The sequence below is a fragment of the Meles meles genome, chromosome 7, assembly GCF_922984935.1.
Source record: "Meles meles chromosome 7, mMelMel3.1 paternal haplotype, whole genome shotgun sequence".
In the NCBI taxonomy this organism is placed as follows: domain Eukaryota; kingdom Metazoa; phylum Chordata; class Mammalia; order Carnivora; family Mustelidae; genus Meles; species Meles meles.
The window spans coordinates 2,933,303-2,957,476 of NC_060072.1; the positions used below are offsets into that span (position 1 = coordinate 2,933,303).

The 24,174-nt window shown below is 60.9% G+C and overlaps 2 protein-coding genes across 4 annotated transcripts in view; one reads left to right on the forward strand and one right to left on the reverse strand.

Annotated features, from left to right (window-relative positions):
• Window positions 1–18,730, forward strand: part of CERK (ceramide kinase) — a 38,802-nt gene extending 20,072 nt beyond the window's left edge. The window contains exons 4-14 of the mRNA XM_046010895.1: window positions 2,271–2,396; window positions 3,321–3,384; window positions 5,158–5,303; window positions 10,233–10,307; window positions 11,064–11,216; window positions 12,790–12,895; window positions 13,636–13,712; window positions 14,340–14,545; window positions 15,085–15,293; window positions 16,444–17,214; window positions 17,364–18,730. Coding sequence (XP_045866851.1) covers window positions 2,271–2,396; window positions 3,321–3,384; window positions 5,158–5,303; window positions 10,233–10,307; window positions 11,064–11,216; window positions 12,790–12,895; window positions 13,636–13,712; window positions 14,340–14,545; window positions 15,085–15,293; window positions 16,444–16,513 — 1,232 coding nt within the window. The 3' untranslated portion in view covers window positions 16,514–17,214; window positions 17,364–18,730. The remainder of the gene's footprint in view (window positions 1–2,270; window positions 2,397–3,320; window positions 3,385–5,157; window positions 5,304–10,232; window positions 10,308–11,063; window positions 11,217–12,789; window positions 12,896–13,635; window positions 13,713–14,339; window positions 14,546–15,084; window positions 15,294–16,443; window positions 17,215–17,363) is intronic.
• Window positions 18,731–21,489: 2,759 nt separating this feature from the next.
• The window catches only part of GRAMD4 (GRAM domain containing 4), a 69,745-nt gene continuing 67,060 nt past the window's right edge, over window positions 21,490–24,174 (reverse strand). For all 3 annotated transcript variants that reach the window (XM_046011952.1, XM_046011955.1, XM_046011953.1), the window contains exon 19: window positions 21,490–23,940. In XM_046011952.1, the coding sequence (XP_045867908.1) occupies window positions 23,836–23,940 (105 nt within the window). In that variant the 3' untranslated portion in view covers window positions 21,490–23,835. The remainder of the gene's footprint in view (window positions 23,941–24,174) is intronic.

A 24,174-nucleotide genomic window follows, 5' to 3' on the forward strand; every position in this document is an offset into this window, starting at 1 on the left:
TCTGTCTGTCAAATAAACAAATAAAACCTTTAAAAAAAAAAAGTAGAAATAAATACAAGTTTAAAAACCAGGAAAAAACATCCTAAGGAAGTTCTTTTCTAATTCTTAGCTTTCTAGACTCTGTTTTCTCTTAAACCACGGCTGATCGTTGAATCCGATACATGCTTTTTCCGCATCCCCGGAGGAGCTTGTGTGGTTATCTTCTTTTGGAGTTAAGGTGTGAATTATTGCTTTCTTGTGTGTAAAACCTCCATCTTCCCAGGAAATCCACTTGGCACGCCTGCTCACTCTTCTTATAGGTTTCTGAGTTGACTTGTTGACTTTGTTAGGATTTCTGCACCTTGGCTTGGGGAGAAGGAGAACCACTCATGCATCTCTGGACTGGGTTTGCTCCCGGGTGCTGGTGGCTCCGTGCTGGTTGCAGAGCGGCGCCCCTTCCTTCTGTTCCGTGGGGACGCTCCCGTGATGTGGGGCTGTGGTTTTCCCGAAGTCCTTGGAAGCATTCCCTGGTGAAACCATCTGGGCCTGGATTTTCTTTGTGGGGTTCTCATTAATGACTTCGGTTTCCTTATTAAATTTCAGACTGTTCAGATTTTCGATTCCTTTTGCCAGCTTTGGTAAATTATATTTTTTGAGAATATTGTCCATTTATCCAAGGTTACAAATTCATTATTAAGAAATCCTTTCACTTCCCTTGTAATACGTACAGACTCTGGGGTAATGTCCCCTTTCTCATTCCTGGTAATTACTAGTTTATTGCTTCTCCCTTCTCTGTAGCAACTTTATTAGGGAATAGTCAATTTTATGAATATTTTTGTTTTTATTTTTTAAAGATTTTATTCATTTATTTGTCAAAGAGAGAGAGAGGCAGGCAGAGGGAGAAGCAGACTCCCCACTGAGCAGAGAGCCCGATGCGGGACTCGATCCCAAGGACCCTGAGATCATGACCTGAGCCGAAGGCAGATGCTTCACTGACTGAGCCACCCAGGTGCCCCATTTTTATGTGTCTTTTTAAAGAACCAACTTCCGGCTTAATTGATTTCCTCTACTGCACATCCCCCCACTACTTTATTGTGGTTTTCAACCATCCAGAAGACGTGTAAGACTTATATCATGAACAGGCACACGCCTGCCGCGTAGAGGCCGCAGGGCTTGGCGGTTTGTGGTCTTTCTTTGCCAACGTCTATGTTTCTGTCCGTTAATGAATCGTAGTCTCTGCCGAGTTTCAGAGGAAGGGACAGTGGGGCCGCTTTACACACGGCAGTGGGCATCTCGTGGATCAGGGACCAGCCTTTGCCTGCCGTTCTGAGCTAGAAATCCCGCGCAGTGGACTGGACAGACGGTGAGCTGAGACCCGCGTGGCTGGAACACGCACGCACGTCGCTGCGTCCCCCAGAGCCCCGTGAGACATAGATCGCCCCAGAGTTTTCTCATGGTCCTTCCCGTTGGAGCAGAGACAGCCACCCTGTGGACAGAGTCCCATCAAAGGGGCCCCTTCAGGTAGAGCTGTAGACCGTCCAGTGACGGTGCTGACAGGATCCGCGTCGGCAGGATTCCAGTAGTCTGACCCATTTGACGGCCGAGTAGTATTCCATTGTGCAGCCGGACCGCGTCTGGGGTGTCAGCCCCCAGCGGATGGACACGTGGGTGTTTCCACTCGGGGCTGTTGTAACTTCTGTGTGCAGGAGTTTGTGTGGACTCGGATTCTCAGTTTTTGGGGTTGGGGGGATATACTTTCATGTGACTTTTATCGATTGCCAGTAAAGTTAGGTTCTGAGGGTCAGAATCTATCCGAGCTGACCCCAACACAAATGTCGGCATGAGCCAGGTGAAGACGCTCTCTGGACGGGGCTGAGGCCCGGGGCTGACGGGCTGTCTGGGCGTCTCACAGTCTGTCTCTCCGTCCTCTCTGTCTCTCCGTCTGTCTCTTCTAATGGTCCCGTCTGCACGTGTTTCTTCTTGTTCTCTGCAGACTCGCCTTCCCGAAGTCACATTTTATAGGACCAGTGTCTCAGTCAGAATTCTGGATTCTTGGGGATTTGCAGATCCACAGAGCTCCTGGCCATTCTGATAGACCCCCCACTCTTCTCCGCCTGCCTGTAGATTAGGAAACGCCTCAGCACCGTTCTTTAACCTGGAGTTAAATACTCTTTACCAGGCGGTACTAAGCAGGGTTCTCAAGCTCCAGCCGTTAGATCTCCTTCAGCGATGCGGTCTTTCCTGTTGACACTTGCTGCGTTCACTGTGATTTACACGTCGTTGTTTTGTAGCATCGAGACCAAAGCATTTGCTGGTGTTCATTAATCCGTTCGGAGGGAAGGGACAAGGCAAGCGGATCTACGAGCAGAAAGTGGCGCCACTGTTTACCTTAGCCTCCGTCACCACCGAGATAATCGGTAAGCGTCCGTTCTGTTACACGTATAGAGCGACTCTGAGCACGGCTTGTGTGATCGCTAGACAAGGTTTTGTCTTACGAGTTTATTCTAAACAGAGTGAAACGCGTTGTTTTATACCCCAGAATGAGAACAACACGGAATAAAGAACGGATACTCTTCTAACCAAGTCGTAGCCTAAGAAACACTTGAGAGAAACGCTAAGAAGGCGGAAGGGTAAAGATCAGGGACAGAAAGTTCTCGCGAGCAGAGAGAAAAGCAGTTAGTGAGACTTAGGAGGAACTTCACAGTAAGTGACACTTGAACAAATGTAGTGTGACGCTGTGTTCGCGGCCCCGATTTTTAGTGCAAATTCTCGACGCTGGGCGGGGGGCGCAGAGGCGCTCTTCTCCTCCCCCTGACCCCGTGCTCTGAGGTCTGTGCACACTTCCTGAGGGGGCTTTCCCGGGACCCCAGCTTTCTCGCTCTTGCCCAGGGCGACAGTCGGGTGTACGAGTGACAGGCACAGAGGTGCGCGGCCACGTTTTACAACAGCGAACGGCGAACCAGCGTGATGCCCGCCGGCAGGAAACGCGGGGCTGCAGCCGTGTCCCTGTGACTCTGAAGGCACAGCACGTGGACCTTTCACGTGGTCTTTCCAGAGAACTTTTCGCTGAAAAGAGTGTCTGGGATGAATGTCGGGAAGTCTGGGGTACAAAACTCCACGCAGAGTAGCGTTTCTGTGGTGTTTTGCTTCTTACTTTGAGTACACGGTCTGCGGGCCTTGCATCTTCAGATATTCTGAAATTTTCTTCAAGTTTTATTTTATTTAAAGTTTCAGCATAACTGGGGTAATAAGGAAAAACTATAAAATAATAATGTATACGTAACATAATATAGAACGTTATATAATATAATACTATAACATAATGTTACTTTTCCTCACAGTGACTGAACATGCGAACCAGGCCAAGGAGACTTTATATGAGATCAACACCGACAGATACGACGGGTGTGTGCTGCTCGCTCGTCCGACTCCACGTAGAACACGTAGAACACGTAGAACACGTAGAACACGCTGATCAGGCCTCACCCATCTCCGTGTGGTTCCCTCCCTGTCCTTAGTTTTTCTGTTTGTTTGTTTTTAAAGATTTTATTTATTTATTTGACAGAGATCACAAGTAGGCAGAGAGGCAGGCAGAGAGAGAGAGAGAGAGGAGGAAGCAGGCTCCCCGCTGAGCAGAGAGTCCAATGGGGGGCTTGATCCCAGGACCCCGAGATCATGGCCTGAGCCGAAGGCAGAGACTTTAACCCACTGAGCCACTCAGGCACCCCCTGTTCTTAGTTTTCCTCCTAATTGTCACGGGAGAAAATCAGAGATAGAGAAGCTCCGTCGTGCTTCCTTCTACGATATGGTGCCACCGCTGGCTGCTGTCCTTGTCCGTCTCCTGCCTCCTACGTAGACGAGTCTTCCTGAATCCTTTGTCTGTTCCAGACCTTCCCCTTTTGTTCCTAAATGTTTGAGGGCGTGTGTCCTAAAAACAAGGCTATTCTGCAGAACAAATACCATGACAACTGGGGAGACCACAGGACACGAGGCTCTTACCTGTTTGCTGTCCCGCTGGGGTCCCACTCCCCTGTCCCATTGTCCCTCACCGCGGGAGAGCGCTTGTGACAGGCTTTCTTGGTGTGCCTGAGGTTTTGAGACCACAGACAAGTCTTTCCATTGCACCCGCAGGTTTGGGTGTCTGATGTCTGTTCTTGGGTCGGCCCTGGCTGTGCCTGCCCAGCTGTGCAACATAGGGCGGGGCGGGGAGCTGCTGCGCTCTTTCCCCGCGTGCAAGTCCGCATCCATGCTGTGTCTGTCTCTGCTGGCGCGTCAGCCCCAGAGGGCCAGTGTCCTGGGCTCTGCGTGCAGCTGTCCCCCAGCCCTGGCACAGGCCTAGCGCACGGCAGGGGCTTGGTGAATGAGCGCTCGAGACCTGGGGGAGGATGGCTGCCTCCGCAGGGGTGAGGACCCAGGGCCACCCACAGGCTGCTGCTGAGGGTCAGGCGTTCTGGAAGGGCCCTTAAGGCCATGTGGCGAGGACTGATGTGCTGGGATCGGACCCGGGACAGCTGAAGGAGATTATGCGCTGTGTGCACAGCCACTGGAGGGCAGCAGGGGCTACACCTGGGGGGACAGTCTCTAGGAGGTCTGGGGGAGACCTGACTGGTCTGGGTGATGGAACCCTACAGATGACACGTAGGCACTTGTTAGAGGTGGGGAGCTGAAGTCGGTTTTGGAGACAGCGGTGCAGCCAGCATGGAGAACGTGACCGGGTGGCCCCCGGAGCCCAGGCAGCGTGGAGGTTGAGGGCGGCTGCGGGGCTGCGGGCTGGTCTGGCAGGTGGAGCGCTGCGGAGGGAGACATCTGTTCTGCTTTTGTCTGCTATTTCTTTTCTTTTTTTAAAAAGATTTTATTTATTTGACAGAGATCACAAGTAGGCAGAGAGGGAAGCAGTTGGGTTGGGGGGGAAGCAGGCTCCCTGCCGATCAGAGAGCCCAATGTGGGGCTCGATCCCAGGACCGTGGGATCATGACCTGAGCCAAAAGCAGAGGCTTTAACCCACTGAGCCACCCAGGCGCCCTGTCTGCTTACTTCTTAGCAGTCTGGCCTGAAGGGGAACCCCCTGCTTGTGGGCCAAGGGGAGGGCATTCTCTGCGATGAAGGGGGGGCACCAGGGGGAGGGTGCGACCTTGTGGGGACAGCAGAAGGGACCCTAACAGCCCGTGTCCCTTGCAGAATCGTCTGCGTCGGTGGAGATGGCATGTTCAGTGAGGTCTTGCACGGCCTGATCGGCAGGACGCAGCGGGACGCCGGCGTGGACCAGAACCAGCCCAGGGCAGCGCTGGTGCCCAGCCCGCTCAGGATCGGCATCATCCCCGCGGGTAGGGGCGCCGCCTCCCCCCTCCCTCCCCCACTTCCCCGGGGACGCTCCCTCCCCCTTTCTTTCCCCCACTTCCCTGGGAGCATCAAGCTTGGTTTTCCTTCAAGGTCATTCTGCTCGAGAAAGGGTGATCTCACCGCCACCCGGGGGCACAGTTTGTTGAGAAACAGTTTCTGACCGAGTACAGGACCCTGTTTTGCGTTTGAGGGAATCTTGTCTTCCTTCCCTGGGCGCTGCTTCCCATGGGCACTGAGAAGCCGGTGGCTGGGGTACAGTCAGCTCTCAAAGGACTGACCGGTTGGGGTGTGGGGGGGCCTGGGGGACACGGGGACCCCAGAGCACAATTGGGGAGAAAAGAAGCCGGGGAGACAGGTGGTTTTCTGGAAGTGGCTTGCAGCCCAGGCTGGTGGGTGCTGGGGACTGGTCGGGGCTCACAGCGTGGGGCAGGGGTGACTTCCTGTGTAAGACAGGGAGGGATGAGGTCCCGGGCCTGGTCACCCCATGGGCCCCTGGGCTGTGTCCTGAAGACGTCTGACTCCGTGTGGGTTTTATTTTTTTCAGATTTATTTATTTATCTGAGGGGTCGGGGGAGGAGAGAGAGGACCTGAGGCAGACTCCCCACCAAGAGTGGATCCCAACACGGGCTGCGATCCCATGACCCTGAGACCATGACCTGAGCCGAAACCAGGAGTCAGACACACAGACTGAGCCCCTCAGGCTCCCCTGGCTCAGCGTGTTTGGTGACTGTGGGAAGTACTGAGTTCTTTGAAAATCACCACGTTGAGTTACATAAATTGGTTCGAGGCTTCGCGAACATCGCCCGCAGGGAGGAGGCAGCCCGGTCCAGTGCCCGGGTCTGCCCCGAGGCGACTGATGGGGGCTGTGTCCGGGCAGAAATCCCACGTGCCACGTCCCCTCCCACCGCTCGCGACAGCTGTGAAGGAGCTGCTGTCCTGGTCCCACTTCATGGACCAAGATGAGCGGCCCAAGGCCCCCCGAGGGTCCTCTCTGCCCCGCCACGGTCAGGAAAAGTCGGACGAACGTTGTTCATGCAGCGGCGTGTTTTTTCTTGGTTGGTCGCTGCTCACGACTTCTCCCCAAGTTAGGCTTTTCTCTTTGGCCGCGTGGGGTGTGTTCTGGGCGACGTGAATTTTATTTCTCTGGTAAACTGTTTTTCCGTGATGGCTTTTACAGCCACCGGCCTGCAGTAGCATGACCACGTACAAGCCCGAGCTCTTCACGTTCAGGAGCCGCTCAGGAGTGTTGTGGGGACAGACGCGCCTTGTGCTGTGGGCATTCTGGGCCTTGGGGGTCAGTGGAGGACAGGATGGGCGTGGCCTTTGCCCACTCAGGGGACCAGCGCACCGGGAAAGCAGAGCGGGCACGCTGCGGACAGTGGCCAGGAGGGGCTTCTCTTGCTGGGGCGCCCAGGGCCCTTTCTGAGAGGCGACAGGTGAGGGGCTGGCCGTGTGGGGACGCGGGTGTGCCAAGGGTCCGCTGGGGCAGAGTTGTGCGCCCAGGAAAGGGGACCCACCTGGTAGGGGTGCCAGGAGTGGGGTCATCGAGGGGCCTGGACAAGGGCCCAGCTTGGGGCTCGAGTCCTGAAGGCCACGCGATGAGACACAGAGGCCAGTGGGCAGCGTCGTCTGAATGGACTTGAAGGCCACCCCATGCGCTCTGTTCTGGGTGGTGTTGCCTGAGCCCTGGGGAGGACGCCGGTGCTTAGGCCGGTGGCCGTGTGGCCACTGGGACTCGGGTGTAGTTCTGCCGCGGAGCCAGCAGGCATCAGGTGGAGGGATAAGGGTGACCCCGTGATGTCGGTCTTGGTGCCCCGGGGGCACAAAGACGAGGCGTTGGGTTGGGGGCACGAGTTCTGATGGAGATCGGGGACGGGCTCCTAGGGGACGCCGAGGCCAGCACTCAGAAGGGGGTGCCCGGCGTGGGGAGGAGCAGGCCGCGGGGCCTGGCTGGCGTGTGGCAGCCCCGGGGCGGCTGGGACGGCCCGACACAGAGCACGTTAGAGACCCGTCACTGCTCCAGCCGCCGTGAGTCCGGACCTGCTGATGCCTTCGCGGTTCTAGTCTCCTTCCACTTGAGGATCTAAAAGAGGGAAGCAGGTCCACAGAAGGAGGGGCCTCTCCCTGGGTCCCTCTGTCCCCATTTCTGTGCGGCACACCCGAGCCCCCGCGCCTCTGCAGACTTGGTCCCGGAACCCCGTCCCAATGCCCCGCTGGGGCCAGACCTTGGTTTCCAGCCAGGGCTTCCTCTTGGTCGAAGCCCGGGCCACGCAGATGTCTGAGGAAATGCCCGGGGAGTTAGGTCACATCCGAGGGATGAGCTGTTGAAAGCACACTGGACGGTAAAAGGAAGGAACAGGGTTCAGGGGACTTGCCTGCGGGCACCCGGGTCCCCCCAGCTGCACCAGGCTGGCCTCTTCAGACCATCGGGGGCCACGCGCAAGCTGGAGGCTCTCTGGACCTTGGGCAGGTAGTCCATCCGTCCGTCCGCCATCACGTACCCTTGCGACGTGGCTTTCCCTGCCCCGCGGCGGACCGGCCGCTGCTGTGGGCCGAGGAGCGAGTGAGGCGGTGCCCCTGGGGTGTGGGGAGGCGCACGGTGGGTCCAGGACACAGAGAGCCGAGTGGGGGACAGGCTGTTGCAGACGGGGTGCTCTGGGAGGCCTCTCGGGCTGACACTGGTCCAGGGCCAGGAGGGTGGTGAGGGTGGCCCTGCCTTTGGGCCGCAGTTGTCCTTGGGCAGGAGGGAGTCTGGCTCTGGCCCGGAGGCGCGAGCAGGGAGCCAGAGGCAGGGCGGAGAGGGGAGGGGCAGAGGCGGGGGCCCGAGAAGGGTCTGGAGTGCCTGCAAGCCGAGCGATGACCTCCTTTAACAATCCGACTCGTTAGCAAAACCATCCCCGAAACCTGTCAGGTCAGGTCACCGGCCGTATTCATTGCCGGGGGACTGGGGGACAGAGAACGCGTGTCCTATCCAGGGACAGGGCCCTGGGAAATCCTGGAACACAAGTCCGCGGGGCCCCACCCCAGTCTGGACGCCTCGGCCTGTGCCGCCCACACGTCTTTAGATGAGACGTGTCCAGCAGCGTCGGAGGAGTGAGATGCCGTCCCGGTCAGTCACGAGCCCGGCCCGCTTGGCTGTGGCTCTGCGGGGTCCCAGCACGCGCACACGTGAGCCCGAGAGGATCCGTCACGAGACTCTGCTGCCCCAGTGCGGGTGTCCGGCCCAGCGAGGCCTCGGGTGTCTCGGCCGCGGTGCGGGATGGGGACCAGACGCTCGCCGCTCTGCTCTTGCCTGCGGTCCCTGCGGGGTCCTGCGGGGCGGGAGGCCCCGCGACTGCGAATGCAGGCAAGTCCGGGCGTCTGTGCGGCGTGTGTCGTGAAGGATGGCTTGCCCGGGTCTCAAACAAGGCCCTGGCTGTGCGACGGGAGAAGGGGCTCCGCGGACATTCTGGAAGGTTCTGGGGACACGAAGAACTAGCTCGGGGCACAGCTGAGAGTAATTAAAATAGCCCTTTCAGGGTGTTCTCTCAGGCGTGTTCCTGCTGGTTTTCCGGGTCCCCTTCGTTCTAAAGAGGAGCCTGTGGGAGACTCTGAAACCGCACAGGTTTGCTGTTAATGTTTAGTATTTTAAGACTTAACTCCTACGGTCTTAAATGTTTATTTAAAAATTTTTACGTTTTGGCTCGTTTTTGAAATGCGATGCTACCGACGTCCTCAGGTTAAGATGAACAGAGCAAGAGAAACGCGCGTATTAAGGCGTACGTGCGCGTTTCCATAACTTACAGCCATCAGGAGCGCGACGTCGCTCAGACAACGTCGAGCTTCCCCTCGGGCGACAGACTGGACCGGGGTCTGTTAGTGGAAGACGTGACACGGGCTGGCAGTCCAGCGCGTCTGTTTTCCGGTTTCGGGGGACATCACCGACGACGGGAGACGCGTCCATCGTTGGGGGCGGAGGACGGAGCGTCGGGACCCGCCGGCGTCGGGGCTGCTGGGCCGGCTAACCCCGGTCACCCCCTGCCGGGTCCCGGTCCGCGGCCAGACTGCGCGGTTCCAGATCCTGACGCGCACTTTGCTCCGGGAAGTCCCACTAGGCTTTTTCAGCCAGTTCAGCTCGCTCAGCCCTGTCCCCAACCTGCTGGGCCCGCGTCTCGGGGCAGTGGGGTTCGGGAGTCAGAAATAAGAGCCGGGACGCTCCGCCCACTCAGGCCGAGAGCACTGACCTGGACGGGCCCCGGCTGGAAGGAGGACAGACGTACGGAGGGTCCCAGCACGATCACCATGCCAGGGGATCCTGGCCCTCGCCGGGTGCCCTGAGGTCACCCCCAGCTTACGGTCGAGCACATCAGTGGGAGGCGTGTGCTCGCTGAGTTCCGGGGGGGTCCCCTCCCGTCTGTCAGGTGGCGGCTGCTGTGCGTCTTTGACCAGCGATGGGCCCCAGAGTGCTCTGTGGACCGGGAAGCGCTATCGTCGGGACGCGGGCTCCCACGGGCCTCTGCGGGGACCTCGCAGGTTGCCCTCGTTCTGCATCCACATTCCCACTGCTGACGGCTCTGCGCAGGTGCCCGTGGTCCCGGGGCCGCTGGCGCGTGCAGGGGGGACATACACGCCCTGCAGAGGGTGGAGACGCCCCGACCCCCGCCCCCGTGTCTGGCGCTCCGCTCCCCCAGACAGGCCCAAGGAGCAGGCCAGAGAGCTCCGTGAGGAGCGAGTTGGTCGTGTGGGCATCTCAGCACGTCTGACGAGCTCCTCTCAAGACGGCCAGGCCTCCCTTGGCACGAGGATTGTTTAGTCCTCTGGTCTTTTCTTCATCCAAGGCTGGAAGGAAGCGCGACCACCCTGTTGGAAACCTGCTGCAATTTTAAATCATTACGACGCCATCGAAGACCTTCCTTTTCTTTTCCCTTCTTTAGGGTCGACAGACTGTGTGTGTTTTTCGACGGTGGGCACCAACGATGTGGAAACGTCTGCCCTGCACATCATCGTGGGTAGGTCCCTCCCCGAGGGCACTGACCGTGGGGGAAGCGGTGGTCTGGGGCTGGCTTCTGGGCTTCCCTGGGCCTCCTGCCTCGGGGCTCTGTGTGGGCCGTGGTCTGGCTTGGATCCCTCCGGCGTCCCTGCCCCACAGTCGCAGGCACCCTTTGGCCCAGCTGCTGCCTCAGTGTCCCCTTGTGCGCCCAGGCCGACCCCCTGGCCCCAGCATGCCCCAGGCTTGCCCGACGCTCTGCTCTCTGGTGCCGTGTCTGGGACGCAGCCCCTGCCCTGTTGGGACAGGCTTGCCCAGGCCCGAATCCACACGCCTGCAACGTGCTTTCACGCGGCGTTCCCGGCATTTCCCGGGCACCTGCACGCTCGGCCCCGGGGCAGGAGGCCGTCCGTGCTGTTGGTCGCCGGCCCCGCAAGCACGTGGCTCCCTCCCTGACCACGGTGCGTCTCCCGAGAGACCCGAAGCCGCGCAAGTGCTGCTGGCCAGTGGCGTGTTGACGATCGTCTGTTTCGGACGCGGGCGCCTCCCCCACTTTCGCAGCCGGAACGCGCTCCCTGGGGCCCCACAGGACGGCTTCCAAACCTGTTCTGGAAATGCCCATTAAATTCTGTCGTTTGAGTGACACGCGGGCGGCCAGGCCCCCCGGGGTGCACCCCATCTCCCCCGGTGCTGGTCGTCCGCGTCGGCACGTGCTCGCCAGGCCCCGTCCAGGGCGGGAGGAGTGCGGCGCGAGAGTGGGGACCGCTTCCCTCCGCAGGGGACTCGCTGTCCATGGACGTGTCCTCCGTGCATCACAACGGCGCGCTGCTGCGGTACTCCGTGTCTCTCCTGGGCTACGGTTTCTACGGGGACATCATCAAGGACAGCGAGAAGAAGCGGTGGATGGGTCTCGTCAGATACGACTTCTCAGGTGAGGCCCGCCTGACCTCCGGGCGCCACGCCGATCTCCACGGCCTAGAGCCACAGGGGCTCGTCTGACGGGTTCGGGACGCCCGCGGGGCAGGGCCCGCACCCCGAGAACCCCTACCCTCGGCCCCAGAGCTGGAACTGCCGGGAACTGGAAATCCACAGCAGACCACGCGGAACAGGCGGGTCTACTCCCATCAGGGGTGTCCCCCCCAGAAGGGGTCTGACGGTGCGCAGTCCGGTGGCCACGCCTGCCGCCCATGCGGGCTCCGGGGCAAGTGTGATCAGTGCCATTTGTCTGGTCGCGGCCCTTCCCGGTTCACTTTTGGGCGAATCTCTGTTAGGTTCAGTCCGAAGCATCGCAGGGGTTAACATCTGGGCCCTTGTCTTGGGAGAGAAAGGGACAGTAACTTGCTGGGCTGAGGCATCGCCGAGACGGAGCGGAGTTCAAAGAGCGGAAGGTGAATCGTAGGGGCCCCGGAGAACTGTCTGATAAACCAGAGTCCGGGAAAGCAACGACGGGCACTGCGTCCCTGCCTCCCGGCCGCTGAGCTGGCCGTGTGCCCTGAGCCCGTGGGGCCTTGTCGTGCCCCACAGTCGCCCCTCCACAGGGACACGTCTCCTCCCCGGCCTGGAGCCCGACACGCCGCAATGGCCCAAGGTGGTTCTGAGGCAGAGGGGAGGCTGACGTCTTTGGGCCTGTGGGACATGCAAGTGGTCTGAGGACGGGACAGGCAGAGATGGGTCACTGCCCTCCGGGGAGAGGCCGCCCTGCAGGGTTCCGGCCGTGCACCCTTCACGTTAGCAAGGAGCTGGGTGGGAGGGTGTCGGGGGGAGAAGCAGGGGGATGAGCAGCGGGAGGAAGGCGGACTGGGGGCCACTGGAAGTGGCTTCTCCACAGGACACGTGCTGGCTCGTTTCCCGGGGCCCAGCCACACGCCAGGTGCTGGCAGAGTGGGCCAGGGCCCGGGGTGCTGTCCCCATCACGCGGGATGTGACCGTGGCCTCCACCGTCTGATGTGGGGCATGGTGTCACTGTTCCACTCCCAGGACACGGCACGGTCCCCACCGTGACCCGGGCCCCATGCCCGTGTCCTGCGGGACTCCCTGCACTGGCGGGCTGGGTTCCTGCCTTGCTCTCAGGGGTCAGCTCGAGGCTGGCCAGGCCCACTGAGAGCGGACGGCTCCCGCAGTCGGCCCCAGGGCCGGCCACCGTCCTCTGGGCCCAGTGCTGCCGTGAATTTCGTCAGAGTTCTTCCCGGATGCCAGAGCTGCGCTGGGTGACCCCGGGCGGCCGAGGCTGGGGGACGCCAGAGCTGGGGCCAAGAGCCTGGGAGGAGCAGACGGGATGTGGGGGCTCCGCCCTTGGGAACGTCTCCCTCAGGCCGCGTGGACGTCAGGGGCTTCAGCAGACGCCAGCGACCTGCAGGCGGGGCAGGAGGGGCCGCTGTCAGGAGCAGCCCTGGTGACTAGGTGCCCTCTCTGCTCCTGTCACTGCCTCCCGGGAGGCACTGGTGGTGTGGGGCGGCGTGGCCGGGAGGTGATGCGGGACCGACTCCTTCGTGCTCTGTTCTCAGGTTTGAAGACCTTCCTGTCACATCACTGCTATGAAGGGACGGTGTCTTTTCTGCCGGCGCGACACACAGTGGGGTCTCCGCGGGACAGGAAGCCCTGTCGGGCAGGGTGAGCACCCCCTTCCGTGCGTTTCTGCCGCACGTGGCGTGAAATAAAGCCAGGCCGTTTGGGGCTGTTTCCCTGTTGTGGGCGCATGGCATCGTCTAGTGTCGACGGGGGAGGGTGGCGCTCGCGTGCCCAGGAACGGAGCTCGGCACAGGGCCTCTGGGGTCCCGCGTCCCCGCGCTCCTCCCCTTCTCGAAGTGAGGGACTCGAGACCACAGAACAGTTAGAGGCAGATGCTCCTTCTGCCGTCGCGTTGCCAAGCTGACTGCTGAGCTCATCAGGGGCATAAACCCTTGTACCCCGGGGGACAGGGAGTCCAGGGGGCCCCGGGACCGCAGACGCCGTCCACACTGACCGTGGAGTTCCCAGTCGTCCACTTGCTTGGTAGCGATGGGAACACGGGAAACCAGTGTATTATCTGGCCGTGGAATTTGTACCTTTCTCGGCCTTTGCTCCCGCTGGAGCTCCACGAACCTGGGGCCACGCAGACCTGGCTCCGAGCGCCGGTTTCCCGGCCTCGCAGGACACGCCCTGCTCGTGCAACGCTTACGCGTGTTAGAGCAGGACTTGACCCGGGTCACTGTCACAGGTCTAATCTGGAGAATTCAAACCGGCGTGCAAAGGAAATATTGTTAGCTCAGCCTCTGAGACCGAGCCCGCTGTCACAGGAGCGTTCCCACCGTCCCGTGTCCCCGCTGAGTGTCCGCGCCCGCAGGAAGGGTGGTGACGTCCCTGTCTTTCAGGTGCTTCGTGTGCCGGCAAAGCAGGCAGCAGCGGGAGGAGGAGCAGAAGAAGGCGCTCTACGGTTTGGAGAACGCGGGTAACGTCTCTGCCTCCGTGTGCAGAGCCGCGCCTTTCCGCGCCCTGAGGGCGTCGCGTCTGTCCCTCTTCTGGTGCCACTCCGCACCTCCCTTTCTCCTGGGCTCCCGCGGGCAGCAGACAGCGGCCGCTTGCCAGCCTTCGGGGCGGCGCAAGTGGCAGGGAGATGCCGCGGTTGGACGCCAGCCCGGCTCCCGCCCGCCGCGATGCTCTGCCCGGGGCCCAGCGAGCTCTCCTGCGACCTGCCTGTGCTGCGCGCCTTTGGGCTTTGCCCGGCGCTTGCGAGGGAGGGGGCGCAGCGCCGCCGCAAACTCCGTGGACGTGAAATTCGGTTCCGTAGCAGTTTTCCTGTGTCCCAACATATTCCTCTTGATTTCTTCCGACCACGTAGAAATGTGAAAGTAGCTCGCAGGCCATGCTTGGCGGTCGGTCTGTGTTTGAGATTGTCCAGAAGTCCCCACGTGAGGACCAGCGAAACTGCGCTGTGTTCCGGCTGGCCACCCTCGGCTGGCGGCCGGCACAGGATTCTTGGTGCTGGTGCCAGGGGCCCGTCGCGGGGGAGTCTGTGGCGAGGGTCTCTGGGTGCCCGCCCCGAACGTCCCGTCCACGACGCCCCTTTCTGCTTCAGAGGAGGTGGAGGAGTGGAAGGTGGTCTGCGGGAAGTTCCTGGCCGTCAACGCCACAAACATGTCCTGCGCTTGTCCCCGGACCCCCCGGGGCCTCTCCCCGGCCGCGCACTTGGGGGACGGCTCTTCTGACCTCATCCTTATCCGGAAATGCTCCCGATTCAACTTCCTGCGGTTCCTGGTCAGGCACACCAACCAGCGCGACCAGGTGAGCGGCGGGAGACCCCGCGTCCCGCAGCCTCTGGAGGCCCGCAGCTGTGGGTGTGTCTCTGTTTTAGGAAGATCCAGGGGTGGTTTTTTGTTAAATTGTGCTTGAGGTCTACTCTAACGGTGTTCTTATGTGGCTTTAAACTAGCGGTTGTGAAAGAAGTAAGGAACTCTACAAGTTACAGCTAAGGGACCACCAGCATATGCTTTTCTTTGTATTTTTAAGGTTTACTTGTATTTGAGAGAGACAGTGAGCGAGCAGGGGAGGGGCAGAGGGAGAGGGAGAGAGACTGTCCAGCAGGATCCCCACTCTGCACAGAGCCCAGCGGGAGGCTCGGTCCCAGGACCCGGAGATCGTGACCCCAGACGAAGCCGAGAGCCGGTCGCTCTGCCCACGGAGCCGCCCCGCCCGAACCCTTTAGAAAGTGCCCGTCGCTGCGGCGGCGGTGGGAGGTGGTGTCTGCCGGCGGCGCGGCCCACAGCCCAGCCTCCCCGGCCTGGCGCCCGAAGAACTCCACCCCCTTCTGTGTCTCTTGGTAGTTTGACTTCGCTTTTGTTGAAGTTTATCGTGTGAAGAAATTCCAGTTTCTGTCGAAGCACGTGGAGGACGAGGACAGCGACCTCAAGGAGAGGGGGAAGGCGCGCTTTGGGCCCGTGTGCAGCGACTCGCCGCCCTGCTGCTGCCCCGTGTCCAACAGCTCCTGGAACTGCGACGGGGAGGTCCTGAGCAGTTCCAACATCGAGGTCAGGTGCGTGCCCTGGCGCGTCTCCCGGGGCTCCACGTCCCCCGTGTCCCCGTTCCGTCAGCTGCTTTGGGGAGGGTGCTGCTGTCCCCACGGACGTCACAGCATGACCCGTTCCTTATTCGCTCGACGGGCCGGCAGCCCCGTGGACCTCAGGTGGCCCTGGCTGTGGCCGGAGCTGGGGGTCTGGCTCGCAGCCTCCCTGGGGGTGGTGGCCCCGAGGCCGCAGGAGAAGCCGCCGGGACAGTTGTGTGCGCAGGGACTCGGCTTTTGTCATTTGACCAGTTAAAGATGTGGAATTAGTTGTAATGCTGGTTTAAGGATTGACTACAACATGGGCAACTCTGAAAACCAGGAACAGCATTATTTGGGAAGCATATGGTCTGTATCTTGCTATCATTACCATGTTTGAGCAGCAAATGCCTTAGGTTTTTTTTTTCTTAAGATTTTATTTATTCATTTTGGAGAGAGCATGAGCAGGGGAGTGGTGGGGCGGGGGAGAAGCAGGCTCCCCACTGAGCAGAGAGCCCGACGCAGGACTCGATCCCAGGACCTGGAGATCATGACCTGAGCTGAAGGCAGGTGCTTAACCATCTGACCCACTCAGATGCCCCAGTCACGGGGTTTTTCTTACTGAGCATCTTGGAGGAGCCTGTGACATCATTAGTAAAGGGGGAAGGTGGCCCTGCTGGTGGGGACCACGCGGACCCCTGAGCCCCTCGGCGCTCATCCTCATGCTTGTCGTGGAAGGTGGGGTCTCTGGGGCACCTCGGCCACCCATGGACCCCTGGGGCGGGGCTGGGGTGGTGCTCCTTTGTCCCGGCTGACCGGATGTCCTGCACATCCCACATGGGGGGTCGCCCCGCACGGAGCCCTCCCTGTGGCCCTGAAAGCTCGGAACACGGCCATCTGGGGATGGTCATGCTGCTGAAGAGGGGGTGCCGAGTTGAGCCCGGCCTTCGGGGCCCTCTGCGCCCGTTACAAGACAGGCCTCTGAAAAGTGTGGGTAAGTCACCCTGCACCCCTGGCCTGTCCCTGCGGGGCCGGGCCCAGAGCCGGCCATGAGGAGACCCCCAGGCCCCTCCACCCTCGACCAGCTGCTGGGCCGAGGGCCAGAGGGTCCCGGGGGGTCACGCGAGGCCCTTTGTGTCTGCAGGGTCCACTGCCAGCTGGTTCGCCTCTTTGCGCGGGGAATCGAGGAGGACCGGAAGGACCTGGACAGCTGAGCTGCCCTCACGCCCCGCCTGCCGCGCTGTGCTCGGGAAGCGTGAACGTTATTTAAGAAAATTCCTGCAGTCCAATTACGTTGATATATACATTTAAATTTAGAAATTTATTTTTGATAGTTAGATCTTGATTTTAGACAAACTACCTTGGTCAGCAAATCCGTGAAAGTTCCCGGCCTTTTCAGCGCTCTGTGAACCTGCGGGCCGCATTTCACAGACCTCGCCTCCGCCAACAGCCCCTGTCAGTTTGGGGCTCTGACTTCTTAGATTTTAGGCCGACGGCGGTTTTCAGGGGCCCACCCATGGCTCTGTCACCGTAGCCTTAGGGATGGTGGATGTGAGGTCCCAGCATCTGGAAGGGAGGCGTCGAGCAGCTCACCGACCCTCTCCGCAGGACGTACTCGAGTGCGTGTGCTCAGGTTTTGGAACACATGGGTTGCCTTCATGTTATCTTCACCTGAACCTGGGCTCGGGGCACGCTTTCTGGATCGAGTATGTCCCGGGCGGCATCGGGGACCTCGGAGCAGGACCATCTTAGGAAGAAGGACACTGACAGGAGAGACCCTGTATCTGCAAAGTCCCAGCCCTTGCCTCCGTTGCGCCGGTGCATCTGGGGCAGTCGGCCGGTGGCAAGAACAGTTGTGAGTTCTGGACATGGCATCCGTTTTAAATTGAGAGGACCCACGCTTCACAGCGACCCAGTGGGTAACAGGAGGGCTTCGTGGGGCCGTGGGAGGAAGCGGGCCCGCGAGGGGTACAAATCCGCTTTGTGAACTGTGTTCACTTCCGGCCAAGCGCCCTCGCCCCGTTGGGGGGTGGGTCCTGAGTTCCTGCGGCTCCTTGGCCACAGGCCCCAGATCTGCGCACGTGCTCCAGACTTGGGCTTCTCTTCACGCTTCATTCCATGTATGTATGAAAATGTCCTCGTCAGCGGGAAGTGGTGTCCCCACAGCGAAATGTTTGCGGATGCACCAGAGCCCCGGCCGCCGGGGTTCCCTGGAGGTATAACTGGTCCCCGGGGTCCCTCGTCGGCGCTCTGGCCTTGTTTTCTTTGTATTCACACTTAGGTATGTGGAAGACGCCTCGAAAATAGCTTTATTTGAAATACAAGCTGTGGCTTGGTCTTTGGTCTGCGGAGACGGAGACAGCCTGACTGTCCCGGGCGGCGCGGGAGGGGGCGCTCGGCCGTTTGGAGGGGCAGCTGGTCCCGTTCGCTCGACAGACCTCCGATATTTATCGAATCCCCTTGCGGTGTTTGTGTTTTGGAGTATATGTGAGATCTCCCGCTCCACCTTTCTGCCCCGTCCAGGTCACACCAAAGCGAGCTTTACCCGTGGCCTTTCCAGTAGACCACGTCACCACGTAATCGTACAAAGGCAACGGTTTAGCAGGTCCTGGGCGGGCGCAGTCTGGGTGTGGAAAGTCAGTCCACGCGGGCTCTTTCTGATTCCTGGTGCTCGCGGCTGGTTGGAAGGACGGGCAGCAGCTCTGTGCGGGGGCAGCGGCCACACGTCAGGGCCCGGGGTGGGGGAGCCAGAACCACGCTGTGCGACGGGCTCCTTCACAAGGTTTCCCCAGAACAGTTCCGGCCTGTCCTAAAACCCACTGCCCATTTTAGGAAACTGGTCCAGGCCACGATGAGCATTTTCTGTTCACCGAGAGAGCTGGCCCTGTCCCCGGCTTCCCGCACGGCTGGCCGCATGCCGAAGTCCAGAACTGCAGGCCTTGGGGCTGTTCTCGGGGCCCGAGTGATGGTCGGGACGCCCCGGGAGTTCCCGATGATGTGCGCACAGTCCGGAAGGACTGTTCAGACATTCCCCCGTGGGCGAGAGGCTCGGATCTCCGGGGAGGCCCCACAACCACTGGACTCCAGGGTGGTGAAGGAAAACCCGGACCGATGCTGGGTCAGTGAAAAGTTAGGGCCATCTGGAAGGGTTAGTCTGTTTTAACTTCCTTGGTGACTCCTCAGTGCGAAAACACCAGGAGCCATCACGCTCTGACCCTTTCCTGCTGCTTCTCACCAGGTGGGCACCTGGGGGGTGGTCCCTGCCGCTTGGGGGCGGTTGCGACAGCTGTGGTCCAATCCTGGGTAACGGGCGAGTATGGCCTGAGAGGGTGGCTTCATTTTCTTGTAATCTTGCTGGTTTCAAGATTGGAAAACGGCATATTTGCTCTGGTATGTTTGAGAAGACAACAATAAAGTTACTTTGGACAGAGTTTGGTTTTCTTTTATAAATTCTTGTTCTTGTTCAAAGCGGAGCATGTTTTGTGAAAACACCTGCACACTTTTGTTTTGAGAGTGAGCAGGTGCACGGGAGCAGCGGAAGGGGAGAACCCCGGGCAGACTCCCCGCTGAGCACAGGGCCCAACCGACCCCCAGGCTCGATCCCACGACCCTGAGTTCATGACCTGTGCCGAACTCAGGAGTCGGACGCCCGACCACCAAGGCGCCCAGGCCCCACCCAGGTAACAGTGTAAAGGACAAGAATAAAACGACATGGGGTTACCACCCAGGCCAAGAGCTGGAACTCCCCCGAAGTCCCCGTGCTCCCTTTGTGGGGGACCCCTGTAAGAACGTGGGCCTTTTCTCCCGCTCCCCCGCCTGCTGCCCGCGTGCTCGGGCGCGCACAGCCCCGGAACCCCAGCCGGCAGGAGCAGGGCCCTTCTCTCCCCGCACACTCACTCCCTGCCTCGTTCTCCTGGAAGGAGTCACACTGCGCGTCTCCCGGGCCCTGCCGCTTCACGCTGCACATTTTGAGAAGACGTTTTCATCACGAGGCTGAGCTTTTCGTTCCGGGAACGCGGCACGTTCCCATTCATAAAGCCTCACTCTGTCTTCGGACAGTTCTCCAGCTTCCCACAATCTCGGAACCGTTCAGGTATATTCCCAACAAACTCTTTCGGGATTAAATTTTTTTTGTTTTTACATAGAAATCTGATTTTTTTTAAAGGGTATCATATGAAATCCAGAAATTGTGCCTCTTACTATGAAAACTTATCTGCGTGGGAGCAGAGGAGACTCAGTCGGTGAAGCGTCTGCCTTCGGCTCAGGTCGCGGTCTCGGGGTCCTGGGATCGAGCCCCACATCGGGCTCTCTGCTCCGCGGGGAGCCTGCTTCCCCCTGTCCCCACTTGTGCTCTGTCAAATAAATACAATCGTTAAAAAAACCCTTATTTCTAGATCTGGGGTTTCCCACCATACCATCATCTACAAGTAGGAATAGCCGAGTCGCTCCAAGCCCAGGACCTTGCCCACTTGTCCCCCATCTGTTCCAGGTCGGACCCCCCGTGCAGACGGGACAGCAGTGTCTCCCCCTAAAGGAGTGGGTCCCCAGGCGCCTGCCCCCCACCTCTGCCACCCGTGTCCTGGGAGCCCTGCACCCCCGACAATGCCAGCCCGTGGCTGAGGAGGCACTGGAGATGGGGTGCGCTTCCCAGCTCTGGCTCGGGGGAGCTGATTTCAGGGGCCAGATTGCTCCCCCAGACCCCCCCACCCACCTCTGCACACTCCCGCAGGGCAGGGCCTCCTGGACTGACCCACGGATCCCTGCTGGATCATCAGGTCGCCGCAGTGGCCGCCCACCCCCACCCCCGCGACCCCTGCCGCCCGCCCAAGCGGCCGGCCCCTACTCCAGCCTCCATCGCAGGGGATGCGTGAGGACTGAGCTTTGCATGTTGGTTCCTGCAGGCGAACAGCAGTCACCACCGGCTTCCGTCCCTAACTTGACGGCAACACCTCTCGGCCACACGCGACCCCCCCCCCCCCCCCGCCCCGTGCACTAAATAGTTTCAGCGGCAGCTTTTGTGCCGCGATCGTTTCAGTGCTCCTGTCCCCTGGGGTCCCAGACCCTCCCCAGGCCCGGGCGACTGCTCCTCCGACTTGTGGCCAGAAGGACAGATTGCGGGAGCCTTGGCAGGGGCTCAGGCTCCCAAGAATGAAGGCCCAAAAACCACGGGGCCACCAAGGCACCTTCTTTGGTTTCAGGGTTGCCCGGGTGAAGCCAGGAGACGCCCCTGCAGAGGACTGCTGTAAACGCACCAATGGAAACACACCGGCCCCAGATGAAACCAATTCTACCGAATACGGTCCCCGGGGAGCTCTTACAGGAGCCAGGAGACCTATTTCTGCTGCTCTGTGGACACATTAAATAACGAAACAGGCAAACAGCCCCATCGGCGAGGGTGGGCAGGGAGGGGTCCCTGCTGCCCACACCTTGGGCTCCGGCCCCTCCCTCCCCCTCCCCAGAACAGGGGTCCCCGCAGGGCTGGGAGCTCATAGACCTTACCTGTCGGGCCGTGCGGTCCCAAGAGCGTTCACCGGCTCCCAGGGACCACCGGCCTGTCACAGCACGGTCCCAGGCCCTGAGGCTGCCTGTAGCGGACGGACGGACGAACGGGAGGATGGGGGCTCAGCCAAGCGCAGGGCCGGCCCACCAGGCCTGACATCTGTTCAGCTCCCGCTCACTGCGTGGGACCTGGGTGGAGCTGTGGGCGCGGGGCCAGGAGGCTGGCGCCCTTGGCTGTGCCCAGCTCAGCTCCACATAGGACTCTGGTGGGTTCAGATGTCGCCAGTTCCTGCATCCCTTCGTCCACAGTCATTGTCTCGACTGGCTGAGCCACGGCTGCCACCGGGGACCCCTCTGCCCAAACCCAGGGGGCGGGTTCCAGGTTGCACCTGGTCCCAGAGATGCCCACCCTTCCCAGGGAAGTCCTGCCCAGGACCTGCACCCCAACCCTGAGGGTCCTTTTTCAGGCTCCTCCATGTCTGGCAGAGTGATGGTCCCACTGCCCTCTCACCCAGTGCCGGGCCCTGGATGCCCCGAACTGGCCTTCCAGCCTTTGGGAACCTGGACTCCTGCTTCCCCTCGATGTCTGCACCCCATGCCCCCTGCCACACTCCATGGCCCCGCCCCACAGCCCACCCCCCCAGGCAGCTTTGGATCCCAAACCCCTGCCACCCTCCAGCACTCGTGGTCACGGCGGTCCTAGGCCCCCAGGAGGGGAACCAGCCTGCCCCACTCCAGCTGCCGACAAGGCACAGGGGCCGCGCTGGGGAGGCCAAGCACCCCCCACCCTCCCCGGAGCACAAAGCATCTGAGGTTTATTTAAATAAAAATTATAATTTATACAAGACTTCTTTAAACAAACAAGGTTTTCTTAAAAAACTGTTACAGGGTTTTGCATCGGTTTTTCATACAGTACAGTCCTTCTGTTGAACAAAGTGACAGCAGGAACGATTACTTACAGATCCAAAACAGACTCGAGCTTTGGACCTAAAAATGTAACATTCACTCTAGTTCAGTGATTAGTCATAGAAATTAAACATCTGCCCAGATTTACACAGTCTGACAGAAACCCCAGGCTCTTTCTGCGGGGCAGCGGGGAGCCCCCGTGGGCCCTGCACCCCTACCCCGGCGCCCCGCGGCCGTGCTCTGCACGTGGTCAGTTTTCATCTCCCTTTCTCCTCAGAAGGGACTCGAACCAAACCACCCGCTCTGCTGAGGAGGGCGAGCCCCACAACGCCAACCCCTTGGCGGCCCCAGGGAGGGGTATGGGCAGCTCCCGCAGGGTCCCCCTGAATGCGGCCTGGGAGGGTCCCCGGGGTGCCTGAGGCCTCTGCGGGGCCCACGGGAGCTGGTCCCCTGCGCCCACGGTGGGAGCCAAAAGCAGGACTCAGAGTGGTTCTGCCTTCGGTCCGACGAGAGGCCGGCCTGCGGGACTGTACGAACTCCAGCGCCAGGCAGACCGGGGCGGCGGGCGCCGCGGGTGCCCTCAGACCCCACCGGCCGGGCGGGCTGTGTGCTTCATCAGGCTGGTCGGCGCAGCTCCCTGGGAGCGCGGCCCGGGCCCTGGCGTGTGGCCCCGTGGCCCCCCGCGAAGGAGGATGCGAGCAAGGCCACTGGGCCTCACCCAAACCAGCAAATTAGGATTGGAGCAAAGGTAAAAATTACATCTGAAAAATGATACAAAAATAAGAAAAACAGCTTGCTCTCTGTAAAAAATATAATCTTCTGTTTCTTCAAAAAACAACAACGTCAGCGACACCCAAGGGACGCAGGGCACGCCGAGGAGCCGCTGCCATCCAGTCGGAAGTGTGCTGGCCGGGGGCGGGTGCGGGCCGCCGCGACCTCAGCCTGTCCTTCCCCGAGGTCACAGGCCTGTCCCCAAGCCAACCCAGCCTGCAGACAGACCCCTCCCCCCAGCCCCGGCCACCAGCACACTGGCAGGTATGGGGCGCGGGGTGGGGGCTGCTTGCTCCCACCGCCGGGGTGTGCAGACCACCGGGCCCTGAGCCTCTGGGCTCTACTCACGATCACTCCCCGCCGCCGGTGAGCCCCCCAGCGGCCCCACACAGCTCCCATGGCAAACCGGCGGCCAGCCTGGCCCACCGTGCGTCCGGGCCGCTCCCGCCCCAGGGCCCCAGAGCACCCCCCCCCCCCCCCCCCGCTCCCGCCGTCAGTCTTGGAGGCCGCTGCCGCGAGGCCGCACCTGACCCTGCTGCGGCTGACGTTGGTCTGAGAACAACCCGCGCTCAGAGGGCCCGAAAGCCCCTGCCAAGGGTCTCCTTCCCAGAGCGGAGAGTGACAGACGGGCTTCCACCAGCAGGCGGCTCCCTGTCCGCGAGGGTTGCCGACTCCCGGCCTCCCGGTGGCTCGTCAGGCCCAGATGGCCAGTGGCCTTGGTGGCCCCCAGGCCCCCGTGGACAGTTGGCACCGAGCCTAGGCCAGACCGAGCCGCGCCCCATCCCGGGCCCCACTTGAGGCCGTGCAGCAGGCGGCCTCGCTACAGGAAGGAGCGAGACCCACGGGCCCGCCCAGGGTCGTCGGCGGGGGCGCCCCTGAGCCCCTCCTCACCGATGTCCTTCATGCCCGGGAAGAGCGACGCCGGTGCTCGCAACCGTGGCTTCGGCATGCAAGCGCTCCGGCCTCCAGAGGGCTGGGCACGGCGGGCGCGCGCTCTCCGTCCAGGGTGGCGGGACGGCGGCTGTACTCGGTGGCGGCCGGCACAGGCGTGTCCTGAGTGTCCTCCTTCCCGCTGGCCTCCGAGGATCCCTGCCCTCCGTGTCCGTGTGTTCGTGGGACGCGCCTCCCCCGTGGGATGGGCGGGTGCCGTCCGAGGCCGCAGCCCCCGCATGAAGGGGTCCAGGAAGCGCAGCGTGAACACAATAAAACCACAGATCGGGGGAATTATTGCGAAAGATCAGGAAGATGTCCAACTGTTTTTTCCACTATCAAATTGTTAAAAACAAAAACAAAAACAAAAACAGAAATAAACCGAAAAACCAAACGAAAGCCTTCCAGCATCGTCCCGGGCAGATGGACACTAGCTGTCGCCGCCGGCCGCCGCGGCCGCCGTGATCTTCATGTACTGGCTGAGGATGGTCTCGAAGGCCTCGTCTCTGTGCACCATGGCGCCGAACACCAGAGGCTGCCGGGACGGAGACGCGTGCTGACCCCGCGCAGCCAGGCCAAGCAGGGCCCCACGGGGTCTGGTGCCCAAAGGCAGACCCTCCGACCCCCGCGCGGGCGCCAGGCCCACCTGCAGCGAGAGGCTGGCTCCTCCCGGCTCCCCCTCCCTCCCTGCGGCCCCGGCAGTGCAGGAGGCTGCTGCAGCCACAGCGAGGGAGAGAGAAAGGGGCCCCCTCGGGTCCCGAGCCGGTCG